The 19,872-nt window shown below is 47.9% G+C and overlaps 1 protein-coding gene across 1 annotated transcript in view; it reads left to right on the top strand.

Moving 5' to 3' along the window:
* The window catches only part of KCNB1 (potassium voltage-gated channel subfamily B member 1), a 99,085-nt gene extending 86,553 nt beyond the window's left edge, over positions 1-12,532 (top strand). Inside the window, exon 3 of the mRNA XM_014876091.2 lies at positions 1,290-12,532. Within this exon, the coding sequence (XP_014731577.1) occupies positions 1,290-3,308 (2,019 nt within the window). The 3' untranslated portion in view covers positions 3,309-12,532. The remainder of the gene's footprint in view (positions 1-1,289) is intronic.
* The last annotated feature ends 7,340 nt before the right edge of the window (positions 12,533-19,872 follow it).

Genomic DNA, 19,872 nt, shown 5'->3' with positions numbered 1-19,872 from the left:
AGTGACATCTTGCTGCAACTTATGGGAGAAATGACAAATGTCTGTCTCTGTTTATTGCTTAGCTTTGTGGCTAAATCTCCTAAACCAAAATCTAATTTTACCCTTAGATCTCCCAGTTTATTTATTTATATTCATCTGGCATCGCCTTGATCTTCAAAGCAGGAAGGTATATCAAAGGGAACAGAAGGTTTGACACCAATTACTGCTGCTGGATGCCATTCACTGAATAAAGATGGAGTGTTAATATTTACAGTGAAAGGGAAGGAGATAAAACCCAACAGGTACATACATCTAAGCCTGCAAATAAACCCTTCTGTGTACAGTGGGCAGAGATAAAGCCAAGCAAAACTAATTGAAATTACCACTGCAAACATCCCAAACACCTTCAGAAATGGTGGGCTGTAAACAAAGAAATGACAGCAAAACCACCAAAAGAGCCTTCTAGGAAAGCAAACCAGGCTCTCTGCTTCTCAGGGGCAGCTCCTGGTCTCCAGGAAATGGTCTTTTCAAACAAGCCACCATGCAGAATTAATTAACATCTAAATTGCCCCACACTTCACCATGAGACACTTGACTTACATTTTATTCTCTTGAGGTTGAGACCTGTGAGGCCTCCAGTGACTGGACCTGCCCTGCCTTGGCTGTCTCAGTGCTGCCCAGTTTGGTTTGCTCAGATGCTTGCTCTCTCCTCCAGAAAACTCAAATCTCAAAATGGCTTAGAAAACTTGGTGAAGTTTTCGTGTTTTTCACAACCATCAAGAATCAAATTAGAGATGAGTCATTAAATAAGAGTGTATTATTTGTATGCTTATGTGGTAGAACTGTACACACATCTCTGTAATTAGCCATCAGCACCCCAAATTACAGCAGCAACCGTTCATTAAATGGAGGGCAGAACGCTGATCGAATTGTGTATTCACAATTTCATTCCTTCTTGCTTAAATTTCAGAGCTTGTTGTCCAGATGGGCCTTGTTGGGCACCTAATTAGTAGTTAATCAAAAGCTCCTGCTGCTTCACAGCCCTCCTGGCATCCTAGCTGTTCCTCACGTGTTCCTTGACTGCACGGAGATGAAAGCTCAGGAGTCGAAGTAGATGCTTTATCTCCTTTATGCATCTGCCATAACTGAAACAGCTTCCAAAATAAACTCAGCTCGGGGTGCATTGGTTATCTGACTTCAGTGCACTGAGCAAAATGGGTCCTGCAGTGAGTGAGTGAAAATACAGCCACGAGTTAACGGCAGCGTTATGTGTTCTGACATTAACTCCCTGTTCTCTCTTTCCTTTCCAGATTTTGGCAATCATTTCCATCATGTTTATTGTACTATCTACAATTGCCTTGTCCCTTAATACACTTCCTGAGCTACAAGGCGTGGATGAATTTGGGCAGACCACAGACAACCCCCAGCTGGCGCACGTGGAAGCGGTGTGCATCGCGTGGTTTACCATGGAATACCTCCTGCGCTTCCTCTCCTCCCCCAAGAAATGGAAGTTTTTCAAAGGTCCACTGAATGCTATAGATTTGCTGGCTATCTTACCCTACTATGTTACTATCTTCCTCACAGAATCCAATAAAAGTGTACTTCAGTTCCAAAATGTACGAAGAGTGGTCCAAATATTTCGGATTATGAGGATACTCCGGATTCTAAAACTCGCCCGGCACTCGACGGGTTTACAGTCCTTGGGGTTTACACTGAGGAGGAGTTACAATGAACTTGGACTACTCATCTTGTTTCTGGCTATGGGCATTATGATCTTCTCCAGTTTAGTGTTTTTTGCAGAAAAGGATGAGGATGATACAAAATTCAAGAGCATCCCAGCTTCTTTCTGGTGGGCAACAATCACCATGACAACAGTAGGCTATGGAGACATTTACCCCAAAACTCTTTTGGGTAAAATAGTAGGAGGACTGTGCTGCATTGCTGGTGTGCTGGTGATAGCTCTTCCCATCCCAATCATTGTCAATAACTTCTCCGAGTTTTACAAGGAGCAGAAGAGGCAGGAGAAAGCCATTAAGCGCAGGGAAGCTCTTGAAAGAGCAAAAAGAAATGGCAGCATTGTTTCCATGAACATGAAGGATGCATTTGCCCGTAGCATAGAACTCATGGACATTGTGGTTGAGAAGAATGGAGAAAGCATAGCCAAAAAGGATAAAGTTCAGGACAATCATTTATCTCCAAGCAAATGGAAATGGACCAAGAGAACACTGTCTGAAACTAGTTCTAGTAAATCTTTTGAAACCAAGGAACAAGGATCCCCAGAAAAAGCCAGGTCATCTTCAAGTCCCCAACACCTGAACGTCCAGCAGCTCGAGGACATGTACAACAAAATGGCAAAGACTCAGTCCCAGCCAAACCTGAACACTAAAGAGTCGAGCCAGGCTGGGAAGCAGAAGGAGGAGCTGGAGATGGAAACCCTGCCCGGCCCCATGGTGCCGCTGCTGGCGACGCGCACCGACGGCGTGGTGGACATGAGGAGCATGTCCAGCATCGACAGCTTCATCAGCTGTGCTGCCGAGTTCCCTGAGGCAGGGAGGTTCTCACACAGCCCCCTCACTGCCCTGCCCTGCAAGGGAGGCATCAGCCTCATCCAGGAGCAGGCCAGGCCCGAGGGCAGCGCTGCCAGGTACGCGGAGATGAACCCCAGCTCCGACAGCAGCCACCGTTCTGCTTTCTTCATTGAAAGTCCCAAAAGCTCCATCAAGGCCAGTAACCCTCTAAAACTAAGATCTCTGAAAGTCAACTTCATGGAAGAGGACACCAGCACATTAGTACCAGCATCAAATGTACTGAGAACATACCCAGAGCCTCTCAAGAGCCGGGGAGCCACTGCTGCCACAGACACGTCCTTACTCTCTGACAGGTCTCTCATGAGCCCAGAAACCTCCATCTACACAACTGCGAGTGCAAGAACCCCCCCAAAGTCACCAGAGTCGCAGGCAGCCATAGCTTTCAACTTCCATGATGCTGGCATTCACAAATACATCGATGCTGACACTGATGATGAAGGTCAGCTCATGTATGATTCCAGTCCGCCTGGAAATGTGAGTCCCAAGTACAGTGTTGCAAACAGTGGCTATCTAAAACAAAAGGACCATGTTTATAGAACAGAGAAGAACCATCTAGAAGCTGCTGCTTTACCCACCTCCCCTAAGCTGATAGGGCAGAACTGCATTTACTCTATGGAAGGTATCACTGGAAGAACCCAGGGCAATCAGGAGACTGTCAGACTAGAAAATCACATTTCCCCAGAAGTCCATGTATTACCAGGCAGTGGAGGACATGCTAGCACACATGATCAAAGCATCTGAGGTGGGGTCTGAAAGAACTTACTGAGAGTTTAAAGGAGTATCTTCACAGTCAACACAAACAAAAGAGCTTCTGCATGGCATGAACTTGGCTGAAACAAGCCACCTGTTTCTAAAAGTCTGGGGGAGGTCCAGTGTGGGTTTGTGAAAATGTCCTTCTCTGAAACAACTCTAAAGACATTGCCCACATCAGTCAAAAAAATGATTGCAAATCATGATCACACATTGATCTCCTTTCATGTTGTCCAGTGAAGCCAATGTGACCAAATATCCATCATTCCCCTTGAACGCTAGAGCTCCTTTTGGAAATATTAACATCTGATTTGCATTAGTTCCATAAAGGATGCCAAGGCAGCCAGATTTGAACTCTGGAATAAATTGCTGGGGTTGGTATAAAGCTTTCAAAAACACAATGCTCACTGCTTCAGGGCAGCTGTTCCCCATCTACAGCTTTCTCTGATGGATATTATGTTTAAAGGTTACAGGGAACACTTGCATTATTGGGAAATCCAGGTGAAAAGCATTTGAAACAAATAATGGTCTAGAGAAACCAATTCTTAAAATGCTCTTTGTGTGTTTAACAATCTGATATCCTGTAGGACCTGACGTTTTCTTTTGAAAAATCAGCAGGGTGAGTTGCACCACTTGTATCTAATTCCAAACACGCCCTAGGACATAGTGAGACTTGCACTTACCCTCTGCTAAAAGCCAGAACCTGCCCCAGGGCCAGTGCTTGGCCACGGGGAAGGTCGGAGGGGCCATGCAGGAGCAGGAGGCTCCGAGGCACCGCAGCCGGAGCCGGGGCTGGCAGGAGAGCGGTACCAGAGCCCTGCCCGAGACGGAGCCGGTCCCGGGGCTGGCAGGAGAGCGGGGCCGGTCCCGGGGCTGGCAAAAGAGCGGGGCCGGTCCCGGGGATGGCAGGAGAGCTCGGTCAGAGCCCTGCCCGAGCCGGGGCTGGTCCCGGGGCTGGCAGCAGAGCGGTATCGGAGCCCTGCCCGGCCCGGGGCTGGCAGCAGAGCGGTACCGGAGCCCTGCCCGCCCGTCCGTGCCGCTGCTCGGGGCTGCCCCGGGCTCCGCTCCCGCCGGCTCCGGCCGCAGGACAGCACCAGGCTGCTCCGAAGCTTTTTGCGCCCAAGCAGCGCAGTGAAAGATATGCAAGTGTTACACAAATATGCAAAAAGAGGGGTTGGTTAGTGAGCCGTGCCTGGCCTGGCTGTGCTCCCTCTCGCCGGGTCGGGCAGGAGAGGCTCCTGCAGGGCCGTGGCACGAAGCGGCTGCGAGAGGCAGGAGAATCAGGCCTGGCGTTTTAATAGCATCCAGTCATTTTTAAATGAAACAAGAAAATAAAGAGGAAAGAAAAGAAAAAAAAAGAAAAAAAAAAAAAGATCTGACCATTTTAAGTGAACAGAACTAGCAGCCACCAGCCTAGGTTTTTAAAATATTATTATTTCAATAAAGTTATGTCAAATTGTGTAGGAAATAATTTGTCTTTGGTTTTTAATCTCGGGGGGGGGGGGAAAGCACTTTACGTTGACTTTTTGTTGTCGTTGTTGCAATGCTGGAGTAGGATAGCAGAGTGTAACAATCAAGCACTTTAACCAAGCACTACTTTAATTTGTGCCTCTTGTTGTGACTGTGATTTGTTACACGCCTGTAGCAAGTCACGACTTGTCCTGTGATAACTGTGATGGTAACTTTTCTGTTGTTCTCTGTTTCTACTGTAAAACTCAGTTGTAAATAACTCTTGTCACCGAGCGTTTCCTGACCTGTCCCCGAGGTCCTGCCGGGTGTAGCAATCTGCAGGCAGCGGGTCCGGGGATGAGCTGAGACACGGGGCGTGGGAGCAGAGGGGCACACGCGGGAGGGAGACCCCCGAAGTCACTCGAGTCCACTGCATTTTGTTCCTTCCTATTGTAGAAAACAAGTGTTGGTTAGTCCTGAATGTAGCCGTGTGTCCGTCCCGGCCGTGCAGCACTGTCTGTAACCCGTAATAGTGAATGCAGCATGTACGGACAAAAGCAATAAGCACATTTCTGTTTCAGGAGCTAGTGCGGGATGTGAGGATGGCTTTGCCAGGTGTCTCCTTGGCACGGAGCTGTGCCCGCCGTGCTGTGACCCTGCTCTGCCCAGCCGGCCCGGCCCTGGTGGCCCAGCGGGGCGAGGAGAGCCACAGCTCGGGAGGGGCCGGGGCAGCGAGAGAGCAGGGCCCGGGACTGTGCGGGAATTGTGCGGGTGTGTGTGCAGAACTGTGAGAGTGTGTGTGCGGGAACTGCGCGGGAATTCCCTGGGTGTGTGTGCGGGAATTCCCTGGGTGTGTGTATGTGCGGGATCTCCGCGGATGTGTGTGCGGGAATTCCCTGGGTGTGTGTGCGGGATCTCCCCGAGTCTGTGTGGGGGAATTCCTTGGATGTGTGCGCGGGAATTCCCTGAGTGTGTGTGCGGAAATTCCCTGGCTCTGTGCGGGAATTCCCTGTGTATGTGTGCGGGAATTCCTTGGATGTGTGTGCGGGAATTCCCTGGGTGTGTGTGCGGGAATTCCTTGGATGTTTGTGCGGGAATTCCCTGGGTGTGTGTGCGGGAATTCCTTGGATGTTTGTGCGGGAATTCCCTGGCTCTGTGCTGGAATTCCCTGGGTGTGTGTGCGGGAATTCCCTGGCTCTGTGCTGGAATTCCCTGGGTGTGTGTGCGGGAATTCCTTGGATGTTTGTGCGGGAATTCCCTGGGTGTGTGTGCGGGAATTCCTTGGATGTTTGTGCGGGAATTCCCTGGCTCTGTGCTGGAATTCCCTGGGTGTGTGTGCGGGAATTCCCTGGCTCTGTGCTGGAATTCCCTGGGTGTGTATGCGGGAATTCCCTGGGTGTGTGTGCGGGATCTCCCCGAGTCTGTGTGCGGGAATTCCCTGGATGTGTGTGCGGGATCTCCCCGGCTCTGTGCGGGAATTCCCTGGGTGTGTGTGCGGGATCTCCCCGAGTCTGTGTGCGGGAATTCCCTGTGTGTGTGTGCGGGATCTCCCCGGCTCTGTGCGGGAATTCCCTGGGTGTGTGTGCGGGATCTCCCCGGCTCTGTGCGGGAATTCCGCGGCTGTGTAATTTACGCGGGGCCGCTCCCGGGGTTTCTCCGCCCTTACTCCGCCTTCCCGCAGCCCCAGCGCCGCTCCCGGCGGGCTCTGCCCGGTGAAGGAAGGATTGGGATGAGCTGTAGGATTTGGCCATAGTAAATTCAAGTGTACTTAGAGGAACCGACGTATTGCTGAGATACTGGCTAAGATTGAGTCGTCACGAAAAAGTAAAAAGTAACTTTCCAGCAGATAAGCTTTAAATACTGGTTAATTCTGTGGCTTTCTGAGGCCACAGAGCGGCAACAAGAAATCTTAAAGAGAACAGTTTTAATATAATCTCTGTGTTTCAGTGATCAGTCATGTCTGCCATCAGCACAAATGTAAAAAGAAGAAAAATCAGGGAATTTTTTTTTATAAAGTAATGGTGATTTCCAAGTTAAATATTTTTAGAGCTGATGCTTTCATGTGGAGAAAAAAAGTCATATTTTACATATCACGAAAGTGAACGTATTTAAATATAGCCATATAGTGTAGTACTTACCACACTCTCATCCAAATTGATGTATTTGGTTTATAGATGGCACTGACAAAAATGTATAAATCAACGATTCTATCATTTTTTATCTGATAGTCAACTGGTGCAACTCTCCTTGTAACCAAAGGCCCTCTGTCTGCCTTGCATGATCGCTCATGACACACACCTTATGTCATCTATTAGTCCTACCTTTAAAGTAGCATTTTACTGAGTCACTTTTGAAAGCCAAATTCAAAAGTATCATTTTAAAAGAAAATCTTCCTTTTAAGTCTGAATAGCCAAAGTCCTATAGATTTCTTATAGAAAGCAAATAATTTAAAATTTAGCATATAATATGCTTGAAGAGCATTTCTTTCTTATTTGTGTACAAAGATGTAGCTCTCATTTTGTGCCCAATTACAAAGGAAGTATGTTTAGTTTATTTTAATGAAATAAAGTCTGAATACGAAGCATGTATCTATATATGTGTGTGTGTGCGTAATACACATATATATAATGTAAGCACTGGGAAATCTACTCTAACCTAAAGCTGTGCTAGACTAAATCTATACTCAAAGGAAAGGCAATGCTGTGAAAACATAATGCTCACCAAATTCTATAGAGCCCAGCAAGACAACTCAATTCTTGTTGGTTTGATACATTTCCCAAAGTTCATAGTGGTTGGGGAAAACGGGAAAACACCTGGAGCTAAAGCGTGGGGTTTAATCACTGAGATTTGGCTTCAGGTCTGCAGCTTTACTGTGCTCCCAGTACCAAGCAAGCTGCCAGAGCCTCACCTGCTGCTGCAGAACACGTCACACCTGCAAGGACCCTTGGACAGGTGATGGCTGCACTTGCTTGTGTCTTACACCATCAGCATCACCTTGAACACACACCTATAAATATATATATGGAACATACATATATATATATGTGTGTGTGTGTGTGTGGAAGGTTTTCTTAACCAGGAGCCTAAAGATTCTTTGAGTTTTGGCCTTGAACAGAGGGGAAAAAGCAGTGACTTTGCAGTAGATTTCTCAGTGCCTTTTCTCAAAAACTTCACCTAAGCACACTTATGGAAAAAAAAACCCAACCCAAAACAAAAGAGTCTCCTGTGAAATCCACATTTTTTCTGAAAGGTTTGAGAGCCAAAAAAAAAAAAAAAAAGGTAGAAGAAAGGAAAAAAAACAAAAGCAAAAGAAAGGAAAAGAAATCCGTGGAACGCACATTCCCTTCCTGAACATGCCGTGTGTCAAGTGCCGGGGAATTTCTGCCTGGGCGAGTCATGAGAAACATCTGAGGCGGTCAGGTTGTTTGGCAACCATGGCTGTGATAAACTGTAGCCTTTTCTTCCCTTGCAGCTAATAAGATACACATTTCTAAGGAAAACAGTATTCTCTTCTTTAAAATTGTAATGTATTGTTAATATTTGTACCTACTGTATATTTATGTCTTGACAGAATTCTGAGCGGTACAGTTTATAGTAAATAACGAGGTTATGTAAAACTCATCACAAAGGTTTCTAAAGCCACGTTCTCTCTGCTGGTGAGCTCCCAGAACAGCTCATTCCAAAGCAAACCCTGCAATTCCCAGAGGGGCTTCCCTGGGCTCCAAACCAGCCCCAGCCCCCCCATGTGTGGTCAGTCACTTCTGCACACAACAAAGTGCTACCTTGGGTTCCTTTGGATCACCCACCTGGGGAGAATATGGCTTTAAATGGTTCTTGAATAAAGTACAGATGTTCTGGTTACCTCTGTACCTCCTGCTTGCCATTGTGTTGGCTTTATAAGTACCTGATGTATGGAAAAGTCATGTGACTTTCATGCATTCCAGAGTAGTCTATTTTTCTGTTCAGATTGAAAAAAAAAATTATATATATATATATAAAAATATAAATATATATCTGTATTTTTAGCAAATTTATAATAGGGCAATCAAGTCAGATTTCTTCTTTTGTATTACAGAATAATATATTAGATGCTCTCTCAGTGTTCATTTACACAGCTGATCCCCCAACATTTTGTTGATGTTATTCTCTTTTTTTTTTTCTGATAAACACCTGCAACATTCCTCCTGGAAGTGCATCTGTGAAAGGTCATGGGGTTTGTCTGATGTTGTCATGTTTTTGTATTTTCCTGTTTGTGGTACTTTAACCAGGGACTGGCTGTGGGAACTGAGACATTCCTGCTGAGAAATGTGGAGCAGGCCAGACTCTGCCCTGGTGACAGCAGGGGAAAGGTCACCCAACATCCCTGGCTGCAATTCCTCCAGATTTACATCGATTAAGCTGAGAACAGAAAGAAGAGACAGGTTTTGAATCTAATCGTCCTAATAGTGACATGATGGAGTTGGGATAAGCATCAAAACCTAGGCTCTTATTCGAGGCAGTGACCTGACAGTGCTCAGGCACCTCCAGGGAAGTTTTTCCTGGACTAAAACAGAAGTGTCCAGACTTTCATTTCCCACTGGGTTTTGGAAATTTTATTTTTGGTCCCAGAGAAAATCAGGAAACGAGAAAAATTATGGAGGAATTAGAAGTGTAAACATTCAAAAAGGGACCAGATTTTGATTTAGTTATGGTAAAATCTGTCCATGTACCTGCTTATGTAATGACCTTCTTTGCTCCTTTGTAGCTGTACCCACAGGCATTTTCAGAGAAATTTAATAAGAAATCCATGAGATAAATGTTCATCCTGCAGCTATCTCATGGGCTGCTGAAGTTCAGCATGAAGAGCTCCAGAGCCACTCTAGCTCTGCACAGACATTTCCTTCTGACTCAGCAGTCTGGGCAGTGCTTTTGCCACAGATGGAGTTTTGGTTCCATTTCCTTTCATTTGTTTGTGAGCTTTTCTTCCATGCCCACTATTAATGGCCAATAAACCTGACACAGATGATATTGGGAAAGGTGTGTGTTTCAGAAAGTCCAGGTGTCCCTCGAATGAAAGGAACAACCACCAGACCCAGTTCTGCACGGGATTATCAGCAAGACCTGTTCACAAATGAAGGCGTTAAAGTCGGGAGGGATTTTTTTTCTTTCTTAGGAAGCAATTAATGCAATAGGCTGCCATGCCTGTGGTCAGCAATCACACCAATCCCTTCCAAAGGCACCTTCCATGTCAGCAAAACCACAGAACGCTTCTGGTCAGCCACTCTTGCCCTTGCCCTCCCACAGCAGCACAGGAGCAGCCCAAGCACCCCCAGCCCTTTGAAGAAGAGATGTTTCCTTTCCAGCATGCATCTCGCACCCCGTGCTGGTCACATCTGGGCTCTTGCACTGAAACTTTGTCTCAGCCAGGCAAAGGAAACCTTGGGAAAACTGAAAGTCTGCATCCAGGATGTGTTTCCTGTTCACTGCTGGTGTTATCTAAGCCACAATAAGTGTCCTTTGACACCAATGGTTGGGTGCCACAAGTGTTCCTATCTGTAAATACTACTCCATATTTTGCTTTGCTTGATTCTGGCTTCATTGCACAAGAAGTTTTCAGTCTTAGAGGCTTAGAAGACAAAGCAAAACCTTCTTCCTTTTAACTAAAATAATACTGTTGATGCTCTGTAGGACTGAACAAGGATTAACCTTTATTTTTAAAGGGGTCTTTCCAAGACTGCAGTGACACTACCTTCAAAAATTAATAATAAGGCTGAGCTCCATACAAAGACCCCTCAAAACTAGAGCCTCATGAAAGCCAGGGAGCCAAATTTATATGAAATGCCAAATTCTTTGCTGCTGTAAGTTAGAGCCCATTGAGGGCAATGGAGCTGTGCCCTCCATATCTCTAAAAGCTAATGGAAAATTAATTGTTTTGTATGGCCTCAGGGTTGGAAGTGTCTGCCTCCAGCACCTTCTTGGAAACCAGTGGGGTGAGGGAATGGGAAACAGAGGCAGGACAGGGAAAGCCTGGGAAAAGGGGGAATCCTTCAGGCAGGAGGGTGGCAGTCACTGCAGCCACGACTGAGCATCCCCCACAGCAGCTCACTCTGGATGTGATGGTACAAGTGGATCCCAAACTCACAGGGACTGACTGTCCCCCAGCAGGATCCCCAATTCACAGGGACTGACTGTCCCCCAGCAGGATCCCAAACCCACAGGGACTGACTGTCCCCCAGCAGGATCCCAAATTCACAGGGACTGACTGTCCCCCAGCAGGATCCCAAACCCACAGGGACTGACTGTCCCCCAGCAGGATCCCAAACTCAGCCCCACAGTTCAGCACTCCCTGACTCTCTGCCCCAGGCCCAGGCTGAGCTGGGAGGGCACTGCCAGCAGAGGGGCCATGGGTTACTTTGAATTGTGGCACAACCTCTGATCCTGTTGGTAATCTACATTTAACACCATTCATCCATTCTTCTCTACTCTGTGTTTTTCATTCAGGAGCTCTGCCATTTATGACTCTTCTTCCTGTTATGTTTTACTGCCTCCACGTACTATTTGCCACACGTTGGCTCCTGCAAGCCCCGTGATTTATTTTGTATATGTCAGTTTTGTTGGCTTTTGAGGAACATTTTTTTCTCCCATTCCCTGGCTTTTTGGTGGTCGGTGCAGAAAATTACTTTTGCATCGAACCATTCCCCACTGGTGTGTCTGGGGGGAGGGTGGGGGAGCAGCATCTCCATTTCACTTTGAATTTTGAAGCCATGATACTGTACTCAGAAAGGCCAGCCACAGCTACCAACCAAACTCTCTTTCCAACTAGATTAGCATTAAAAAAATCCACCCCTACTTCCTGCAGCAGAATCCTGCTCTCTCATCAGGCCAGTGAAGCAGTTTTGGAAAAGGGAGAAAACATCAGCACATCAGCGAGGGCTGTGGGTGCTGCTCGGTGATGTCCCCGTGCCCGAGGCTGTGCTGCCACCACGGCTGGGGCTGGCACCAGCCCAGGTCTCCTCCAGGAGCCCAGGACCTGCAGAGCCCCAAAGGCAGCCCCCAGTGCCCATCCTCACTGAAGGATGGGAAAGCTCTGGGGGTCCTTTCAAAAAAGAAAGTGATGCTTAACGACAAGTCAAAACTGGAAAATGTGTTTCCTGTGGCTCTGCTGGTACATTTAGATCAAATTGCTTTTATAGCTGGAAACAGAAACTGGCTGTGACCCAGGAAGGGCAGACTGGGGCCGGTTTCTCCATTGCCTTGCACTGAGTTATTTTTCAAGCCGTGCAATGGGGAATCAATGGGGAGCCCAGCTCAGCGTGTCTGTAAGGAAGGGCAGTGCTTGTGCTCCGTGGTCCAGCAGGTCCTGCATGCCTTGCACTATCCCTTCATTGGGTTACACTGGAATTCACTCAACCCATCGTTATATTGGTCCAATGCACCAGCAGATGTTTTCTTCCCTTTTAAGAAATGTTTCAGTGCCCTGGCACTTTGGGGTGATTACAGCAACATTAGCCATATACTAGTGTACTTAGAGTCTTACATTTTTTTGTAACTTTGATTTAGTCATTCTTTGTTGAAGTTTATTGACCTCTCCAGTTGTTTCTGTAAAACAAATTATTGAAAAAAATCCGTGTCTTTATATGCATGTAATAGTATGAAACTGTGATCAATGTGTGACATTCAGAAACTGTACTGTCTTGTAAAATATGTCCAAATGTCTAAGGGTTTTAAAGCAATGGTCCCTTACTACAGCCTACAGAAATAAATAAAAAGGAATGGAAAAACCTAAAGCCTTTATTGCTCTGTTTCGTGGTCACATATTCTGGCCAAAGATTGAACTCCCCTTGGCTGGCACTGAGCTCCTGGCACTGCCAGCAGGTTCAGACATTTGTTATTGTTCATGGCTGGGGCCGTGAGTCAGGAAAGCTGTGCCAAGCCTGACACCTCCTGTTCTGAGTGTGACAGATCCAGAGCAGAAACCTCCAGTGCAGGAACCTGCAGTGCATTAAACCTCCAGTGCATTAAACCTCCAGTGCAGGAACCTGCCTGGACAGAACCCATCCACACCTCGCAGTGCCATGGCCGTGGCACACACACACACGTTCCCTGGCACACACACACAATCCCTGGCACACACGTGTTCCCTCCCAGGGAGGCTGTGGGAGCACAGGGGACTCTGTGTGACCTGCCATACCGTGCTCACACCTGAGGGAATAGCTTTGCTTTCCAGCTGTGGCACATCTGCTTACAGAGCTGCTTAATGTGATGTTGGATCATGATGGTCTGCAGCAGCCATAGCAATGGGGCTGCCTTGGATTTCCACCATCCCCAGCAGAAATGATACTGATTTCTCCCAAATCTGCTGTTGCCTGAGAGATACTACCAAAAACCTTTGGCCAGGCAGGAGAGAGGGGTTCTGGGAAGATGCCCAGGTTGAGGCTCTGCTGTCCCTGTCAGGTGAGGACGCTGGTGCTGGGCCCAGTGAGCAGCTCCAGGGGCTCCAGCCAATCCCACCTCCATCAGTCAGACCCTCCACAGAACCTGAGCTGCATCCCAAACCCTGGCTCTCTCCTCCAGCATCAGCAGCATGGGAAGCACTGCTTCTCTGCCCCTACATCTTGGATTCCACAAGAGGAAGGAGGAAGAACGAGACACCAACAGCTCTGGGCTCAGCAGCAGCCTGTCCAGCAGTGCTGGACAACAGAGCACCAGGGCATTGCCCACTGACATGGCTGCTGGTGTTTGGAGATGGAGGCCCCGGGCCCAGGAATGGTCAGGGGGATTTAGGGAGCCAGAGCAGCCCTCCAGATGCTGAGGGCACCCTGGGATAAAGGCAGCACCCCGTTTCCATGGCACAGCACAAGCTTCTCATGGACCAGCAGTAAAGGATTAAAAACCTGCAGGTGTAGGGAAAAAACCAAACATGAGATACTCTGGGCTCTCCTTTCCTGGCCCTGAGCTGCCTCCACTGCTGGGCCAACCAGGTCGGGATGCTGCAGCACCCTCTGCTCTGTCACCAGCCTCTCCCTGAGCCACTCCTACCTCCCAGCACTTTGCAGCTCACACTCTCCTGGGTGAGCTTCCTCACCCAGCCCTCAGAGCAAGTCCAAGAGCTTCACAGAGCCCCCCCTGCTCTGCCCTCCCCTCCAGACATAATCCATGGGGGCTCTGGGCTGTTTTGATGCTGCTCAGGGCTCCTGGGACCTGCTTTGGGGAAGAAGTGGAGGGGCTCTTGTTTTGGGGTACAAGATCACCACACTGAGACCCATCCTGCCCTCCCCTTGCCCAGCTCTGCTCTCCCCTAGCCTGGGCAATGTGGCTGTGCAGGGACAGCAGTGCAGGACCCCCAGGCTGGCTGTCCCCAACACCAGTGACACTGCAGTGTGGCAGGCTGGGGATGTTCATGAGCAGAATCCTGCTCCAGGAGCTCAGAACAGCACTCAACACATCCCACTCTTGTGGGACCAGGGAAGTGCCACATTTCCAGGACCTTGGCAGGCAGCCTGGCTCTCCTAGGCTGGAGCTGGCTGCCGTGGTCCAGGAATGGCTGTGGGAATTTAGGGCATCAACGTGGCCCTAGAAATGCTGAGGGCTCCCCCTGCTCAGCTCTCAGGGGTTACTGTTTGGGACAGGGACAATGGCCATGGGCCAGGTGGGTCCTCTCGCCCATGAGTCTTCTCCTGACCCAAAAGCCCAAAGCAAACCGAGGCCCTTAACAACAAAATTCCACAAAAAACCCCAAATCTGCGTTTTCTGCCCCATTTCTGCTGGGCGGGGCTGCATCGCCACCTGGTGGCCACAGGGGAGAGCGCAGCCGCCTTTGCGCTGCTTTCGGCAATAGGGGAAAAACACAGAAAAAGAAAAAAAAAAAAGTGAGAACAGTTTTCAACACTCTGCAGACACAGCAGCGTTGTAGAAGAACGCTTATAAATCATTACCGATATAAACGTTATTATGTTTGCCTTTATACATAAAAGTGCTACAAAGTTCCTTCCGATTTTACCCAGTGTTTAATTTGAATTTTGTATCCGTGTGCCAGATACCGTCACTGCTTTAGTGCCTTTTCCTTGGAGCAGGGAGAGGCAGAGACCGCAGCTGTGCTCCAGCCCTGCCCAGAGCACTCCAGCCTGTTTCAGGCACTGCCAGCAGCATGTTAGCAGGGCAAAAACCTTCCCTTGGCTCCCATCACACTGCTGGGTTTGTGCAAGGAAAATTACCACTGCAAACATTGGGCTCACAGTTAAAGGATATAAATTATCTAGATACCAAATAGAACAGTTTAACAACACTAGAAATGTAAAACGCAGTCAGAGCTGAGGGCACAGGTGTCCATCTCCCCTACAGCCACCAGAGACACCTGAGGATGTTCAGGCAGGGAGGGAGGAAGGAAGGGCAGCAGCTCAACCAAAAGCTGAAGAATACATAAAGAAAAACCTAAATAAACTCTTTCCTTTTGTTAACCTGGCCACTGAAAAATTACAACCTCCTGCTATATGAAAATTTTCAAGCCTGGACACTTTCATTGATGTGCTGACCACAAACGGGCTTTTAAGAAATCTCCAGTATGCATAACAAGATTTAAAAAAATATATCAGTCAGAAATGAAAGAAATGAACAATCGAAGCTTGAAGTTTTAGCAATATCCTGCAGCTAGAGCAGTGCCCAGGAGCTCTGAGCCCAGTGCCAGCACAGCTACTCTTGCACTCACCCTTCAGAAAAGACTTTGTAATCAGAAACCCAGGGCAGGAGTTGAACAGTGAAAAGGAAGAGAGCTTTCTAGGAAAAGCAAGGACTGCACTTTGTAGCTTTAAAAACAAACTACCAACATTTACTAATTGGATAGAGATAGCAAGTGACCACAGAGGAGAAGGAAATAACCCAGTCATATTTAATCTTTGTTGGGATTCTCAAGATAATTTGGCTTTCTGTGTCAGCTCCACTGACCATTATGGGAGCTCAACTCATCCCAGCAGGGTCTCTGATTAACCAGCAGCCCCCAGGTTGCCCTGAGAGCCCTGATGAGCCTGAATTCCCAAAAAGCCTCACCTGGGACCCACCCTCCACATGGAGTGGTGGAATTCTATTTAAGTGCAAATTCTGGCTCCTCCTTTCAGTTTTTGCCCGTGGCACTTTCTGGGCTGGTTCCTCTCTTGTGACTGTTCAAGGATGATGCTGGGAGGGAATTCTGCAGTCTTTGTCTGCCGGGCTGTTTCCCTAGCAGATGGTGAGTGTTGCAATGGCTTTGCTGTTTGCTGAGTGGTTTGTGAACACCTTTACTTACCGAGGAATTGTTTGCAGCTGCCAAGTGCAGTTTCCAGCCCTAACCCAGCTGTGGGCCAGTGCAATTCCTGTGGAAAGCCCTAGGGAAGAGCTGCGTTGCACGGAGCACTTTCTCTACTAGGAGATAGAGCCCTTGAGGGGAAAATTCCTGTGGCTGCTGTGAGCCCTGGGTCTGTTCCCTTTGGCTGTGATGCACATCCTTGGGCAGCTCATCCTGGGGTTCATTTGGGTGACCAGAGATCTTGCTCAGCTTGGCCTTCCTCTAGGGAAAATCTAGGGAAAAACTTCCAAGGGCTCAGAAGAAGCAGTGAATGGTTCTCACACCTCCCTGGGTGAAGCTCTTTATGCTGATCAGGCTCAAAGAAGTTTTCTGTCACCTTGTGGGAAGGGAAAAAGGCTGGGCCAGCAACTTCTGCAAGGAAGAAGAGGAGTGAAGGTGTCCACATGTGAGGGAAAAGACTAGCTGGATGTGAAAAGCAAGCCAAAAAAGTTTAAATTAGTTTTAAATTTAAATATGATAAGGAGGTCTCTTCGATCAAGTGAGGGAGCTTTTCACTGCTCCATTCCCTGTGCCCTGGATGTTCCATGTCCTCCTCATCTCTCAAATCTGTTTTGTGTGTTGTTTAAAGAGTGTTTCTAATTAGCAGAGCTCAGACAGCAAAATGCAGAGGAGAGCCAATGCAGAGACCAAACCCTCAGAGTTCAAGGGGGCTTAGTCCAGCCAAAGATGACTGGAATACTTAGAAAATTCTCCTGAATTCAAGTTTTGATCAGCACATGTCCCAAAGTGCTTGCATTTGGAGTATGAGGAAGGCTCTATCTATGGCAATTTGAGTTGTGACCTTCACCTGTGCAGCAGCTGGGTCCTGCATCCCTGCAGGAGCAGTTCTGGAAATGTGGCTGCAGCATTTTGGCTTCTGCTCTCAGCTCCTCTCACCCAAGCTCAGCAGTTTGGTGTCAGCTCACTAGTAACTAGCAGAGCTGGGATTTCTTGGGATGAGTGCTTCTTCAGAAATAAAACACGGGCTTTGCTTTTTCTTGAGAGCTTGAGCAAAATGGGATTTTTACAAGTTTTAGTCATTGTAGAGCTTTCAAAGCATGTAATATCAATAAAGCCAAGGCAACATTCATGCAGTGGAACAGATCCACGTTGAATAAGAATCAGGTAGTTCATATAAGGAAGAGTCTCAGCTTTTTTACAGCTTAACCCTTGAGTTGCCTGTCTCAGCTCTGTTATTCTATCCTGTTCTGTGCAGTGTGGGGAAGGCCAGGTTGGTGCTGGTGATGGGACAGTCCCAGGTAAGGTGCCTGCAGTCACCACCCCTGGATGGGCTGGGAATTGCTTGGCTCTAATTAGCAGCCCTAATTACTGCTCATTAACGGAAAACCCATTTCAGTGTAATTGCTGATATGGAGGGTCTGGTCTCTGATCCCCTGCTCCAAGCAAGTCTTGCATCTAGGGATGAACTTCAGTCTCCATCTGGTCTTTGAAATGTGACTGAAGCTTTTTCATATGGGCTTTAATTCCCAAATGTCACATTACAGCTAGGACCCAAAGATCCTGATGCCAACAGAAATCCTTTCCATCTTTGCCTCTTAGCCACTTTTCTGAAAAACAAAGGATCAGCCAGGCTTGATCACAGTCAGTTTGAGGGGTGGAAGCACTGGGGAGCTGAGGGGCTGGTGGTGTGATAAATGAGTTAATAAGTGTTGGAGAAAGCCCATGGGAGCGGACCCTTGGAATTTTTTGGGAGGTTTCAGCTTGCAGCTGACTCCCTGTGCTGGCAGCTCTGCCTTTCCTGGGTGGAGACAGCACAAAGTGCTCGTGGCCGAGACAAAAATCTGCACGAAAGAGGCTGCAGGGGACAGGCTGGCTCCTCCAGGGGATGGAGAAAGCCGTGGGGTGCAGCCTGGGCTCTGCCCTGTGAGCTCCACAGGGCTGGGCTCGCCCTGCTCCTGAGCCTTGCAGAGCCAAGAGCAGCGGCTGCAGAAGGGGAGGATGCAGAAACCACTGTGGGATCCTCTGTCTGCTGCCCCCCTGCCCAGCCAGGGCCGAAGGGGCAGACTGAGGTGTTGGCTCTGCTCTCTGTCCATGGGCTCAGGGTGCTCTCCCTTTCACCAGCTCATTCTCCCTGTTTGCAAAAATAAATCATCTGGAGGTTGGCTCAGCAGGACACCTGGAATCTTCCCGGCTGCCTGACATGCCACATTTCCAGCGTGATGGTATAAATGGAGATCATTAATAACCCTCCAGGGCTGGGTTTGCAGGACCTGGAAGCTCCTACAGCTCCAAGCTGGAGGCTGAACTCTACTTTTGGGTATGGAGGTGGGAGGTGCAGCTGAAAGTCTGGGGCTCGTGCCTTTGTGTGCAGGCTGCTGCTCCCAAAGGGGATTCCCAGAGCTGTGGGATGTGGAAGGAAGAGGCATTAGCTGCTAATTTGATGTGCTTTATGTCAAATGTTTGCAGCAGAGAGCAGCTATTTGCTACTCCCACTGTTCTCACTGCATCATTGGCTAAGAAGGGTGAGAGTTTCTAAAAAGGATGATCATTTTATTAATGATGCAGCAGAAGATGTTTTTATGGGATACCTGTGTGGAGGCCCATCAGGGAAAGCTGTGCTGTTGAAACAGGCTCTGGTGATGCTTTCCCAGCAGGTGAAGGTACTGGGTGACCCCATGGCCCATGGTGGGACTCAGCTGATGTCCTGCAGCACTCAGGGTTGGGAGCACTCTTTCTCCTCTGTTTTTCCCAGAATCCTGCAAATCTGCAGCTGCAAGCTGGGTGCTGAGATAGAAATCATGTTTTTTCCATGTAGAAAATAAGTAAAATTTCATTAAACAATGGTTTTTAACATGGTAATTCCACCTCCCAAGGAAATCTTAGGAGAAAGAACAGGCTCTGAGTCTAAGCCTGGCACATTCTCTGGGCTGGAACCTCACCCATATCCAGGGTCTGGACCCCCTCTTCCTTGACACCCAGCAGTGCTGCCATGGGAAATCTTGTAAATATTGGAAAAATTATCCCAGCAATAGCTGGCCCACTTCAGTCATGGCCTCCAAAAGACAGAACCACAAATACAAATACATTCTTGAGATGATGAAAACTTCCTTTGTTCTAAGCTTCTCTTACATATCCTTCAGGCACATGGGTTTGGGCCCACTGAAAGATCTCCCAGAGCAGCCAAGGAGATATTTTATGAAACTATTTTATGGCTTTGGGGATTCTTTTCAGGGATATTTGAGGTGGAGGGTTTGCCAGCTCTTGGACACGAATAGGAGGTCAGGGGTTTGCATGGATTCTTCTCTCACTGATCCTGCTGAGAGCTGAGCAGGCAGCACTGGAGAGTCTTCTGTGAGGGATGGGATTGCAATGCAGCACTTCACAGATGGGCTAAACAGTTCAAATAATTCAATAAATCAGTAATAATTCATATGATTCAATAGTTTAATAATTCAGTTTGGAAAAACCTTTTGAGATTGAGTTCCAGCCATTAACCCAGCACTGCCAAAGCCACCAATAAACCACGTCCCTAAGCATCACATCTACACCTTTTTAAAAAAACATTTCCAGGCCTGATGATTCCATCGCTGCCCTGGGCAGCTGTTCCAATGCCTGGCAACCCTTTCAGTGAGGAAATTTTTGTAATATCCAATCCAAACCCCACTGGTTCAACTTGAGGTCATCTCCTCTTGTCCTGACACTTGTTACCTGGGAGAAAAGACCCAGGTGCATTTCTGCACTTCTGCTCCTGGAAAGATAAACTGGGGGTGAGGCTGTGCCATGGAGGTGCTTCCCTGTCACTTCTTCGTGTTTTAGGGGAAGCACTGCAAGCCCTGCAAAGATGCAGCG

Source organism: Sturnus vulgaris, chromosome 17 (genome assembly GCF_052056855.1).
Source record: "Sturnus vulgaris isolate bStuVul1 chromosome 17, bStuVul1.hap1, whole genome shotgun sequence".
NCBI classification, from domain to species: domain Eukaryota; kingdom Metazoa; phylum Chordata; class Aves; order Passeriformes; family Sturnidae; genus Sturnus; species Sturnus vulgaris.
Note: the sequence above shows the minus strand (reverse complement) of the source record. Positions and strands in the feature narration are given on the sequence as shown.